Genomic DNA, 14,963 nt, shown 5'->3' on the forward strand with positions numbered 1-14,963 from the left:
TCTACAAGCCCTCACGTACTTTATTTTTACCATAATGTTGTTCATTTTCATTCGCTGGACAGGTATTTTAGTATGTACATGTGCTAAGCATTACGATACCAAAAGGAAAAAAACAAACAAACAAACAAATAAAACTTAGTGCCTGTCCTTAAGGATCCCATAGAAGGTTGCTATATTGCTCTGAAATCATCGTAGCAGTCTATTGTTTCAGGAAGCCAATAAGCCAAAGATTTTGTTTCCTGTTTCCTTCTTCTAATGTAATTTCTAATGTAAGTGTGGGCCTAGCATTGTTCGTGCTTCTGCAGGAAATATTAGAAATATTTCTTGGAAACAACGAGAGTAGTACAATAAAAATAGCATGTAATAGGCACTGTAGAGTAAATGGGAAATGAATAGTTATGACCAGAGATGTCATAGAAATTCAAAGGATGAAGAGTGATTACTGTGGGCTGGAGTGGTTGAGGGAAGGTGATATTAAGGAGGCAGAGCCTGAGAATTAGGCTGGAGGGAACACGCTGTGCTGGGTGATTGGAGTCCTCACTGTTCTCAGTAACCTCAGGGCTCCTGGTGACATGGCAGTAGCACAGCCTCATTGAGTCTCGGAAGAGGCCTCCCTCCCATCTTTGTCTGCAAGGTATTCTGCTTCATACTCGTTCCCAGAGTGGGACTGACGGGCTCCAGAGGGCTGTACCGTAAGAGGATATGGAGAAAGATGTGGTGCCAGTTATGGAGTCTGCCCTTGAGGGCTTGGAGTCCCGAGGTGAGGCATGAGACTGTGTAAATGTGCTGGAACCTGGCCTCGCCCTGGGTGGACAGGCTGTCCCACTCTGTCCTCTAGCACTGTACTTGCCAGAGCTGTTGTGAGTGAGGTGTATGCGTCTTGGTTCTCTGTGTGTGCAAGATATCTCTTCTCTTTGGACCAGCAGTAAGTTCTATTTGGCACAACCTGCCCTTGGAAAAATGTTTTCCTTTGGTTCCCAAAGAGCTATATAAGTAGGTGATTTAGACTTCGCTGTTAGCAACTTTGTCAAAATACGTCAACTTCAGAAGTATTTTAGAATTTTAGAAATATTTTTATAGGAAAATCATCATCATCATCATAAAGTAAACCTTTGACTTTCTGTATTGCTTCAAGGCAAGGTCTTATTCTCTCATACTATTTTATTTTTTAAAATGACCATTGTTTTTAAGCCAGCTATCTTTAATAGGTCACTCCATACATTTATTCTTTGAATAACAATGGGCCCAGCATCTGTTCTTCATTTATTTTCCTCTTAACATCTTCTTTCCTCTTTATCTCTTATTTGTGCTTGTTGGAAATGGTATTTTTGGTTGAGGTTATTTTAAGGTGGTATTGAAATAAATCCTGGGATTGTCTTCTTGTTCAACAGGGCATATTCTTTGAAGCTTACACATCCAGGGTCATCCTACCAAAATAAATTATACGAGCTCTGTGCAAGACTCTCAAGTGCCTGACTCCTTATTTATGACAGTTGGCTGCTGGCATAACGTTTATAGTTTCCTCTGAGCAAAAATGGGCTCCTTTTTTTTTTCTCTGCCTTTTCCAAGAATTCGTAGCACTCTCATTTCCTAAGTAGCTATGGCTCTGTTTCACTAACTATTTTAGCTCTGTTATCCCTCTCAGGGATTTCTTTTTTAAGTATAGTTAAATATTAGTCAAATCTACTGTTTTAACAATTGTGTAGATAGGTGGAATTCAACAACCTGCCCATTTATAGGCATTCAAGGCTATCTGAGATCATCAGGATATTTCTTCACCTTGACCTAAGATGGATAGAAATATCCTTATCTATATAGAAAATTTCATTTTTTTCTTCTTTTAAAAGCAAATTTCACAAAGCTTACATCTTTCACAGAGTATAACCTTATTGGAATTATTTGAAGATCTGTTAATGGCTCAAAAATCTATAGACATATGTATGTTAAGTACCCTGTTTTCCTATGTGCAGAAAGAATTTCAATTTCCTAGCAGATTGAGAAATATGTAGATTCTTCACTTTGGAGGCTGACGCACTACATATTCTTCTAACATGCATACAATTCCAGGATCTTCTTTCCAAGGCTGGATACCCACGATGGCTTCCCTCCCTGAGAGCTTCCATGCCCCAGAGTGGAACCCTCAGCACTGAGTCCTCAGCAGCGTGTATTGTATCTGACTATATTAACTATGCTTTAAACATAATTTAGCTTCATAGAAGGACGAATTTTTAAAAGAGTTAAGTTTTCAGGCAGCTTGAAAATAGGATTATTTTCATGCATTCTCAGTGTGTGTATCTCATGAGCATTTGTCTGTTATATCACTGATATGGATTTTATGAAAGGCGGAATCTTATATGTCTTCTGGTTACATGTCATAGATTTTCTTGGATTATACTTGGTGATTCTTGCTTTTCCCTCAGTTCTTCTCCAATATCTGACCTCTGAATAAAATGGTCCTGGGAAAATATTTTCAATGGTTTTATAGTTTTAAACGGATTAAATCTGCCTTTTGGGAGAAGGATGGTGTTCCTAATTTTTCTTCCAAATAGCTGGATTAGAAAACTCTTGAAGCTTCATTACCACCCCCCCTTTTATTTGTTTATGCAAGTAAAAAAAAAGTACTTTTAATTTTTTTAATTTTTAATTTTTTTGCAATAAAGTTTATTATGTAAATTTTATAGTATGCTTTTATTTTCCCAGTTTTATTGAGATATATTAAAGTGTGAACAACATAATGATTTGATATATGTATATATTACAAAATGGTTATCACAAGAAATTTTGTTAACATCCATCACCTCACATAGTCAATTTTTTTTCTCTTTGGATGAGAACTTTGAAGATCTATGTTCTGAACAACTTTCAGATATATAGTACAGTACTGAAAGTGCTTCTTTTTAAATTGGAAAAATCAAATGCTTTTTTTTCTGCTCTTGTAAGAGATTATAACAACTCTGATTGAGGAATTTTTTATTGCTTTACTTTTTCTTCTGAGTCAAGGTACTTCGCAACTGTAGTTGGATAGTCCCTCTTTCTTGCATTCTCCGTTGTTACCACTACTTTCATGGGGGAAATGAAGTCAGAGACATGAGGTTATCATCCAGTGGGAGCAAGAATTAAACCTCTGAAGTGTTCGTTGTGGATTTATTTATCAATAATTACTGTTTACTAGTGACTACTGAGTTGTACACTTTTTCTCTCACACATGCAGTTATTCACAGGTGGAATCATTCATTGTCTAGGAGCTCTGGATTCAAACTTAAAACATCTTAATTCTTAAAACATCTGGATTCAAACTTAGAGCAACACAGGGACACCTACCATAAATAAGACAATTTGGAATTTCTAATAGGGTGGACGTTTCTATAGTTAGCGCATGGCTGGTTAGAAGTGAAACTTGATTCCTGAAGGAGTTCTCCTCATGCTGTAGGTTATTGCATCTTCTTACCTGAAACACAGCAGCGTACATTTGAAGATTCTGGCCAGCTAGTCTGGGAAACCAGGCTCTCCAGGCTGACCTCAGTACTGTGGGCATCTGCCCCTCTAGACGAGATGAAGTGAACAGGCAGAGAGTTAAAATGCCCCACCAAGCTGCTCTGTACAGAATTATCAACACTTTGGTTTTAGCCAGAGCTTTTTCCTTGTCAACCATATTTCTCTCTAATTGAAATTTAGGGAAAATGAAGAATAGTTTTTGAGCCATGATGTCCTTCTTTAATCTACAGTATTAGGCCCGGACTGAAGAGGTAAAGTATGGGAGAGGTCTAGGGAAGCAGATGTGGGATTCAGACACTTCCAGTTTGAAATCTGGCTCTGTCATTTTCTAGCTGTGAGACTTTGGGCACTTCTATTTTATCACTTGTAAAATGGGATAATGGTGTCTACGTTCCAGCTAGGGTTAGAAATACTGTTTGGGTAATACCTGACAATTGGTAGTTGCTTAGGAAAAGGGAGTGAGTATCGTTACTATTATTACCCTTCCTTCTTTTGCCCCCTCTGCTCAAGGGAGAAGTTGGAAGGGATCTGTCACTGTTGTGCTTCCATCTTTACCATCAGCTTTTCTGGGAAATTAGTTCTGGATTGGCCTGGCTGTGATTCTCAGCAGTTAGTTAGTGGGGGGTGTGTTGGTGGGCACTACTTAAAGCCAGAACAGACTCCACACCCAAGGCTGGATACCCACAATGGCTTCCTTCCCTGGGAGCTTCCATGGCCCAGCCGTGGAACCCTCAGCGCTGTGTCCTCAGCACCGTGTAATCACTGCACGTGGTAATGAACCTACGTTAATTATCGTGCGTTTTCAACTGCCGTATTAATGTACATTTTTGTGTTGTACAACTTCATGTTTTATGGCTCTTATGATGGGTTCTCCTTATAACAGAAGAACATTTTAGGAAGAATGGACTCTGCCTTTACTTTTAACTTCTCATTGTTGTAATGGTCCCAAGTTTGGTTTCTGAGAAAGTCCTCCTTGTTACCGAACCACTTTCTGCCCAATGGTGTGGAAATTTGATGGGTGGGCTCTAAGGAGCCAGATCAGTCTGTGTGCCACCCAAGCATCCTGAATGTCACCATCAAAGATTGCAGAAAGATAGTTGAATGGCTAGAAAGAAGGATTTTAAAATATGTTTTCAGAAATCAGGTTAGCATTCTCATGTAAACATATATTTCACATAACGTTTTCTTTCACTTTATCGTATAGAATTTTATAAGCATTAAGATTATATATAATACTTTAAAAAGATGCTATCTGATCTTTGTTAAAGGCAACCAGAATACTTTGTGTTAACACTACAATAAGACACTTCATTAATTCAGACTTAAAACCAAGTGATATTTAATTATCAGAGGTAGAAATGACTCTGGACACGTTAATAAGTACTCCAAGATCCCCAGGCAGCCATTTCCTGATAATGCAAAAGGAGGGAAAAAGAGAGGAACTTAAGCTGGAGAAAGGAGCCTGGGGACGGAGCAAGAGCCAGTGTGGCTGCTTCTCACCAGGCTGGCGGGTGGTGCACTTGGGTGTGGTGTGTTCATTTCTCTCTGTTGGGCTTCAAACACTGGATATCAGTGTAGCCTTGGGCCAATTCCAGAGACTCTTGCAGCATCTGATTTTGCTGAGGCTGGTGCTTCCTTTCCTTAGGGAATCTTAAGTTTTGTGTGCTAACCACGTTACTGAGTGACTGAATTTCTGGACAATTTACTATTGAGTTACTGTGGGTGTATTTCCACACTTGCTGTTTTGTGTGCTTTCTAGCTTTTCTATGTGATACCACTGAATTGGAACTGCAGCCTGTTAGAATGGAGAAGTCATTAAATGCCCATTAGGTCCTTTACAGAAGTCAAAACCCAGAGATAGTAACTCAACTGCCTACGCCCAACAGTTCCATTTCAAAATCAGAACCAGAACCAGAGCTCAGGCCTCCTGACTCACAAATTCTTTACTTTTCATGTTGGTAGAGTTAGAAAATGTCATGATACCAAATTTAGCATGACAAACTATTTATCTAGCTGCTTTTCTTAGATTAGAACATAAACTTGTCTTAGGTTTTGGCTGCTGCAGACATTTTGATTTCTCCCTGTTCAACAACTTCTGAATCTCTTCCCCCAAATGGTGGTGACCTACAGCTTAATTTATATGGTACTGAGTGTCTTTGGCCCAAGCAAAGCCAGTGGCTAGTGCCATTCATTTTTCTTTTGTCTTTTTCAAGAAAAGATAACCCTACCTTGTGCTTTGGGTTCTTTGTCCTGCAGACCAGTTTTGCTTTTCCAGATAGATGATGCTGGAACCTGAGATGTTTAGCAGTCCGGTAGGCAGCCTGCAGGGTAGAAAGTAAAGGCTCATATTCTATTAAGGTTGTAGTTAGAAGGTGGCGTACTGGGGAATGGCTAAGACAGACTGTCTCTCAGTGATTTATAGGGTCCTTCTGATTCCAAGCCACGAGGGAAGGGTCAAGCTGAACTTGTGTTCCGCAAGCATGGTGTCCGGTTCCAGGCCTGGCACTGTCCTGGTGGGGCCCGGTATTTTCACTGAAGTTTTTCAGACTTGGCCTAGAAAAGCTGATGAAACTTTTTTTTTTTCCCTCTCAATCTAACCCCAACCAAGCAGAGATGGGAATGAAACGACCCTTAAACTGGGGCACAGAGCTCTCCATTGAGTCTGTGGGAGTCTTGAGGATACACAGAGATTCTATCTTATCTACCCTTTTGTTCTTCTCAGAACCTAACACAGTGTTCCACGTAGGCATTTTGTGGAATGGAATTGGATGTTTGGTGTTCTTACTTTTATTAGTCCTGAGAATCCCGAACGTTTCCTTGGCCAGTGTTTCGGCCCTTGTACCTTATTCCCAGGCTTTATGTCTTTGGGTTTTATCTCAAAGCACATTCTCATAGTGGTTTGTGAATTTAGTTTTAGAGTATGATTTTGTCTAGAAGCATTCTGTTTTCAAATACTGATTTTATGTATAAAGTTGTTTAAAATAATTGTTAATTGCTTATCCTAAATGTATTAATTTTGAATAATAGGCCTAAAACGACCTCACAGGAATTCGCCAGAGCTCACCACCTCGGCAAACGAGTTGAGGCTTCAGAGTTAGACAGACCTTAGCTCCAGGATGGAGAAATTTGTCAGATTTTAAACATAACTGTGAAATGGGGATTGTGTAAGGACCTAACTCCTTGGGTTATTCGGGAGATTCACTGAGGTCAGATATGCAAAGTGATAGCACAGAGCATGGTATAGAGTAAATACTCTAAAAATATTTGTTATTTTTTATTATTATTTGGTTAATGTTTCCATATACCAAATGACAGCTGGGATTGGCCTGATCCATGAGATATTGGTAAAGTTATTTTGAACACTCTCATTCTATTCCCTTTGGAAGTCCAGAGCTCTCTCCTTCCCTCCCCTCCCCAATTTCTGCCGGCTTCCCTGGAGGTTTGCATTTTCGTAGTCACCTCTGGCTTAATCTTCTGATCCCACTGAATTTGTTCAGGTTACACATTGTTTCAGCATACATTTATGCATCTCGGTTCCACGACACAGCTATGGAGAATTAGAACCTTCCCTTGATTCCGTAGCCCTCTTTAGCTCCTCAAGGCAATATGGTATATAGTCAACTCCCCTGACGATTTGGGCAAAGGAAAGATTCATAAAGCAGAAGACAGAGATTGGACTCTTGCTCCCCATCCCTGGGGTTATTGCCCACGGCACTTCTCTACCTAATCCAACAATACTTAAAATGATGTATAAATATTTTCTAAAATCCACCAAAAGATTAAGTGTTTGGTGATTTTCTTTCCTGCTTTCTATATTTCTGAATCTTAAAACATTACTAAGTAAGTATATGCTTCATAATTTTTTAAAAGACCAGTTTTTAAAGCTAGGGTAAAAAGCTTCATAGGAGTGGGGAGACTTCACCATAAGCAGAATAAATCCTTGCCCAGTGATCCTTACCTCCTTTTCCTAATCCTTTAAAACGTATTTCTCACAAATTCCTCCTGATGGGAGTTATTTTTTTTTCCTGTGTGAATCACAACTTGAGATGCCTCCTTGTTGGCAATATTAATAGTCTTCCTTCTTGAAAATGTCTTGACATGCCAGTTGCTTCTGGAAAGCTCTTTGTATGCTTTGGCTGTTTGCTGCTCTGGGTGGAGTTTGAGTGGCCAGGCTGTCCCCCTCTGGCTTCTGCCTTTTACGAGGAGCAGACAAACCCTTACTTTCTCAGCTCCCTTTAGCTCATTCCTCCAGCTGTTGTGTTATGGCTTCTGATGCCAGTGCTCCCAGCACCACTCCTGCTGAAGTCATCAGAGTCTTCCATGTTACTGAATTCAATGGGCTTTTTACAGTTCTTGCCTTACTTGATCTCTCAGCAGTGTTTGACATCAGCATTCCCTGTCTCTCAAACCACTGCATCTGCACACCCTTCCTTGACAGTGGGCTCTTCTGATGTTTCTCCTAACTGGCCATTCCTTCTTAGTTTGCTTTTCTGATTCCTTTCCTTCCATCCAACCTTTAAATGTTGGCTTTTCTCAGATCTCTTCTCTTCTCTACATGCACTCCCTAGTAACCTCTTTTGGTCTCATGGTTTCAGATATCATTTATATGCCAATGACTACAATCTCAAATGCATTTCAGCAAATCTAAGACATCATGATTGTAAGATGCACTGAGATTTTGTGTACCACAAAGAAAGACAAAAGCACTGACAATTAAATGATGCTATGGCTTCTTGCCACATTAATCATAAGATACATTCCATTTTCAGAAGTGTCAGATGTGAAAAATGTACACGCAAGTATTAATGATATATTGTAATGTGTTTTACATAGATGAGCTGCCATTTGCAGAGCATGAATACCTAGTATGTCTTAAGCATGGTGTTCCTAGGAGCATGCAAATGCTTGCAATAACTCTGTCTAGATAAACTGGTAATTTCTGAAGAGTCATATCTCTTCAAGTAGGAAAGAGGCCTTAGTACCATATGACTTATTATATATGTAGATGAGGTGGAATTAATTTAGCTAGTCAAAGAAGAAATGAGGTGGAGTTATTGAACCAGTGGGTCTTCAAAATGTTGCCAAAACTCTTGAGATTTGTGTCATTTTATCTAGAGTTGACTGACTTTAGTGTCACAGTCAAGAATGTTCTGGCTACCTGAGTGTAAACCATGTGGTGGAACTGACCAGGGCTCCCTGTCTTCACAGAATTTCTCAGACAACTAAATTTTAATTTTTGATACTAATTTCATTTGTTGTTACGCATCACTGGGAAATCTTGCTGTTGGTGTTTCCCTAATTGTCATTTGTTTCTTTTTTCCTCCCTCTACTTCAGAATTACTTTTGATAGCTGTGGGACTTGTAAGAACTATTGCCAGATTTTGAAATATAATTTTCCTCAGCAGTATCCAAAGTTAACAAGAAGACATGGAAAAATCTCATTGACTATTCTAATCTACCATCATCTGCAAACCTTGTTCAGTTCTCACTTAGGTTTTCTAAAATTAATTAAAGTTGTATGGCTTCTTTCACTTCTATAGGGAGAACGATTCGTGGTAAATTTTTTTGTCTCAAAATGGTATGTTATGTTCAATACCATTATCCCAATAAAGTTTTGTTTCATTAATCATAAGTGCAGGGAACATCGTTTGCATTCCATCTTTAGATATTATTAACTGGTATATCGAATATCACCCCTGGACTTCTGCTTAATTTAGCTAAGCACATTTTAGCATGCAAGTGAGTTTTTTTCCCATAGAAATGTTTCAGAAATAATATATTCCCTTGCTTCTTTCTTCCCACAACTCTTTTCATAATGTCTTTCTTGTAATTAAAAATAAAATGTTGAATGACAAAAGTTTAAATAAAATAATCCAGTCATGTGGAAATTGAAAAATATTCTTTTGAAAAACTCTTAGATCAAAGAAGAAATAAACACTCCAGTTATACACTATCTATAAAGTAAGAAGAATGATAATACTGCAAACAAAAGTCATAAGATGCAGCCAAAGATTTACTTGGAGGAAAATGGACTTAAAAACTTGTTATTAAACAAAAAGAATGAAAATTAATGAGCTGACTATTAAACCTGAGAATTTGGAAATGAACAACAAGAAAACAAAAACCACATAATATACCCAAGGAAAGCAAGTTAAAACATTTATTAACAAACATGAGCAGAAATTAACAATTAGAGAAAAGAAAACTTTTAAATTGATAAACTTAGTACCTGTTACTTCAAAGAAAAACTTTTGTCTATCTAACCATGAAAATATAAGAACATAATTTACAATATTAGGAGTGAGGGATAAAGAGAGAAGGATTTAACCACAGATATGAATTGAAAGATTGTGAGAATTTAAAAATCAATTAGTAGATAATTTATAAAGAAAATAGATGTCAAAATGATGTTTAGTAAAAGGTGGAAACATTGAACAGATTTATAACCATGCAAGAAATTGAAATAATTATTAAAGAATTATTTCTATGTAAAGAAGTTCCTATATTTGTTTCAAATAATCAATAATTCGTATGTTGAAATCTTTCCAATTTGTTGATGTAATGATAACAGTGATGAATTCACTGTTAAAAGTAGCACAAATAGGCTAGTACATGATAGTCTCTCTTAAAAGCATAGATGTAAAAAAATAAAAATAAAAATAAAAAAATAAGCATAGATGTAAAAAAATAAAAATAAAAATAAAAACAAAACAATTATAGCATGTAAAATATAAGGAATATTAAAGCACCAATGCACCAGTTCCAAGTTGGTCATGTACCAAGAATCTAAGACTTCTTTAAAAATTAAGAAATCCATTATTATTGATAATGTAGGAATAAGAAAAGCAAATATTTATCTAAATACATATTAAAAAGACATAGTGTTCATTCCTGATTTTCAAAAATCAAAACTCGTAGTAAACTAAGACTAGGTCATTTCCATAATGCAATTAAAAAAAATGTCAACATCAGGCTCAATGGTGAAATATTGGAAGTGCTCCTATTAAAAATGGGTGCAGGTGAAAAGATGTTCAACAACATGAGCCATCAGGGAAATGCAAATCAATATCACAATGAGATACCATCTCATACCTAGTAGGATGGCTGTAGTCAAAAAGAGAGTATAACAAGTGTTGACAAAGATATGGGAAAATTGGAACCCTCATGGTGGGTAAATGGTACAGCCACTTTGGAAAACAGTCTGGGAGTACCTCAAAAGGTTAAACAAACAGTTACCATCTGGCCCAGCAATTCTGTTCCTATGTGTATATATATGTATACCCAAGATAAATGAAAACATATGTCCTCACAAACACGCAAGAATATTCATTGCAACATTATTCACAATATCCAAAAAGTAGAAACAACCCAAATGTCCATCGGCTGACAGATGAATAAATAAAAGTGATATATCCACATAATAGAATATTCCTTGGCAATAAAAAGAAATGCAATACTGATAAAATCTAAAAATGGATGAACTTGAATTAAAACATAAATTGAGAACATGAAGCTAATTGAAAGAAATCAGTCACAAAGTACAACATATTGTGCGATTCTATTTATATGAGATATCCGAAATAGGCAAATCCATAGAGATAGAAAGTAGAATGATGGTTACCTAGTGCCGAGGTGTTTGGGGGAGAAGTGAGGGGTGACTGCTATGGGTACAAGGTTTCTTTTTGGGTTGATAAAAATGTTTTAAAATTGATATGATAATGGTTGCATAGTAATGATATTCACAACACTGCGAGTATACTTAAAACCATTCAATATTACACTTTAAATGAATGAATTATATGAAAGGTAAATTATGGCTCAATAAAACTGTTATTAAAAAATGAAAACAACACAAGTGACCACTGTTACTGCTGTTATTTACTGCTATTCTGAAGGTTCTAGTTAATGTCATTAAACAAGGGGGAAAAAGAAGTACAAATACTGGAGAAGAAGAGACAAATTATTACAGAAAATATTTTTCTCTACTCTGAACATCCAAGAGACTTTATTGAAAAAATTATTAGAACCTTTAAAAAAAAGTTTGGTAAAGAGACAGTTTAAAACACACATATGAATTAAGCCATAGGCTACTGTCCTGACTATATAAACCGTTCTTATGAATATGTAAGAAATTATGGTCACCTAGTAGGAAAGTAAACCAATGATATGAAGACCATTTACAAAAGAGACAGTGATGAATGACCATGTGAATGTGGAACACATCAGTAACAAAAGAAACTTTTAAAACCGTGAACCAACAGGTTAAGGACACTGTTCTTGATCGAGCATCTTTAACATATGTAGCCCTTCATAGCATACAAGGCCTCAGGAATTATGCAACCACCTCAGAGTAAATGACATGACGAAAGGAAATATTTTAAATACCTAATTCTTTATTTACCTCATTAGGTCCTTGGAAAGTGGGAAAAAGTGGGATAGGATACTTAAGTGCTATTTCCCAAAGTATGGTTTGATTCAAAATGATCAGAGGAAATCGAAGTGATGGTTGTCCTGAGTGCTCTTTGACCTTGGAGTTGTCCTGAGGATTGTTCCTTAGGTCGGATACCCCACTAGGTCTTCCCTGGAGCAATTGAGAAGCTGTGGGCTCTCCAATTACACCAGGACCCTAGCTTCTACATGAGGCTAAAGAATGGAGTAGATACAACTCACTAATCCTAAGCAACCTCATGGAAGCAAGAAACCATCCTGATGAGAGATGAGGATTGAGCGAGTATCTAGATGTCTGTAGGTCATTGATCTTTGGCAGTAGCAAGTAGCACTGCTAAGCCTGCTGTCATTTCAGGAATGTTCATTTGTTGACTGTGGCAGCTCTACCTTATCAGAGACATCATCTCTTCAGTTTTCACTTGCCCTGTAGAGGTTGTTTGTCATTTCCATTACCTTTTATATTGTAGTGATCCCAGTGCACATATTCTTGAAACTGCACTGCATAGAAGAGGTGTGTGCTTGAGAAAAATTTTTTCTGAAATCTCTCCTAACAGTTCAGATTAGCTCAGTGGTGAGAATTTTATTTTTTAAAGAGATTTTATTCTAAGTGAATGTGAGCATCTTAATTTGGGAGATTTTCCCAAATTAACATGCAGAAGATTTCTCTAATACCTTTTGCTCCCAGATGTATATTTATATTTTCTGCTCGCTTATGTGGAAGCAAACAGCCTTGAGACTGTTTTTTACAACTGAGAAACACTCAGAAAAGTACATTATTTTCTTTTTAATAGAAAATAATTCCTACACAGTTATTGTGTAAACTCAGAACTTTGATGTATATACGTCTCACCTTTAATTAGAATTACATAATTATAGTGAAATAAAAATGCAGACCTATTTAAAATACAGAAAGAGCATCCTTAAAAAATAGGGTTCGTAAATCTTGTGGTACATTTAATGTTATATTTAAGTAATGGGTGACTTTTTATCTTTTGATATACAGAATTATATTCTGAGATCTAATTAAAGGGGCAGAGTTTGGTCTTTATCATTGGGAGAATTCTCAAAATTATCTTTAGGATTAAATACAAGGTTACCTACTTGTTACTTATTTTTGTGACTAGCTCTTGTGCTTTACTATAACTCTGTCAAACTGATTTGTCTAGGTCGAAAATGTCCGCTTGGTAGATCGACTATCTTCTAAAAAAGCAGCCCTAGGTACTTTGTATTTGACGGCTACTCATGTCATATTCGTGGAAAATGCACCTGACACCAGAAAAGAAACATGGGTATGCATTCCTTATTTTGAGCGTTTGAAGTAAAAAGTTTGATCCTCCATTCTTTTGTTTGTACTCAGGGTGAGGTGGGTGAGCTTTTGGTGTGCAGGTGTTCAGAGGACTGTTTTTAGAATGTGACCTTTGCCTTTTTCTGTACAGAGGCAAATCTATTTGATCCTCTTATTCATTTTAAACACCAATTATTTGACCAACATCAAACTTAGACCTAGAAATAGCCAGAGATGTAAGTGATTCATGTTAAAACCATCAGGTAGAAATTCAATAATATCAGTATGCCAGATAACAGTTCTTTTACTATTTTGTCTCTACTTTTTTGATAATTAAAAAAAAAAAAGAAGAAGAAAAGGAAAGCTAGGGAAGAGTCCTACTATCAGGTATTTCTGCTTCTTAATAATGAGACCATTAGCTATTTCTTATTTTATTTAGCTCCCTAACTATGACATTATGACCAAGAGCTTGAGTCCCTGAACTGTAGATTTTGCCTTTTCTATATTCTGTAGATATTATGTTTTTAGCAGAGGTGGCAGGTACTAGTAAAGAGGAATTTAAAGAAAGAAATGCTGCCATTGAGGACTAAGCAGAGACCCTCCTAAAACACCAGAGATGTCCTTCAGCATGATTTCATTAAAAATAAATCTCTTCTGCAGCCTGACTGACCACCAACAGCTTAGAAAACAAGCTCAAATTGCTACTGAACTTGAACATTCCATGTGGAATTCAGGAGCATGGTGGCCCTTCCCAGCGGAGTCATCTCTAACTTTTGTTGATTGCAACATTTATTTTACTAACTTCTCATGACCTTATTTAATTTTAGCTATTAACTGCAATCAACGTTTGACCACCAAAATGTTCCCATACCTGGACTTGTACAAAATTGTGTACTGAATAGTTGGCTTCAAATAATTAGCCTGGATATCCGAAAGCTTGGCATTAAAAAATGAAATGATAAATTTAGACAGTTGGATTTTTTTTTCCCCAAAACATCTGAGTGCAGGTGCTGGGCTAGCTGAAGGTTGGGGAGTGTTTCTTGTCTGTGTGTATGGCTCAGAGATCTGTGTTACTCCTTGTCATATTTATCAGTTATTTGTGCTTAGCTTATCCGCATTAATTTTTGGTTGTAGATTCTTCACAGTCAGATTTCCACCATTGAAAAACAGGCAACAACTGCTACTGGATGCCCTCTGCTTATTCGTTGCAAGAACTTTCAGCTATTACAGCTCATCATACCGCAGGAGAGAGACTGCCATGATGTGTACATCTCTCTGATCCGCCTTGCAAGGCCAGGTAGGGCAATTAATATGGACCCACTCTTATGAAAACACAAATCACATTCAAGAAATTTGTATAGTGCTTGGGAATTATATAGTGTTTTAGGAATTAGATGTTATCCCAGGCCTCAGACGAGACCAAGAAATCTGAATGACATAGTTCCTTGTCTTTTAGGGTCTCTCCCTAACTCGTGTACTATATGAACCTCTTTCATTGTTCTTTGTATTCCCTTTATCTCAGTGGGGGTCATAATGTGTTTCCTTTTGGGGTGAAATCATCTTAAAATTATGCCCTTCTGGTACTAGGATACTCGAGCCACTTTGATTGAGGTCTAAGACCAAACTGACAAATTGTTTTGTGTGGAAAACCTTGATTTCAAACAGCTCTGGTGCTGTTTTCCCCCTCCTGGGGCCTTTAAAGTTTGTTTTCTGTTGCTTTTTGATAGGAATATAT

General features: G+C 37.1%; 1 protein-coding gene across 2 annotated transcripts in view; it reads left to right on the forward strand.

Moving 5' to 3' along the window:
• MTMR7 (myotubularin related protein 7) overlaps positions 1-14,963 on the forward strand; it is an 87,755-nt gene that overhangs the window by 17,915 nt on the left and 54,877 nt on the right. For both annotated transcript variants that reach the window (XM_039839312.1, XM_039839310.1), the window contains exons 2-3: positions 13,110-13,232; positions 14,363-14,525. In XM_039839312.1, the coding sequence (XP_039695246.1) occupies positions 13,110-13,232; positions 14,363-14,525 (286 nt within the window). The remainder of the gene's footprint in view (positions 1-13,109; positions 13,233-14,362; positions 14,526-14,963) is intronic.

Source organism: Pteropus medius, unplaced genomic scaffold, assembly GCF_902729225.1.
Source record: "Pteropus medius unplaced genomic scaffold, Ma_sr-lr_union100, whole genome shotgun sequence".
NCBI classification, from domain to species: Eukaryota; Metazoa; Chordata; class Mammalia; order Chiroptera; family Pteropodidae; genus Pteropus; species Pteropus medius.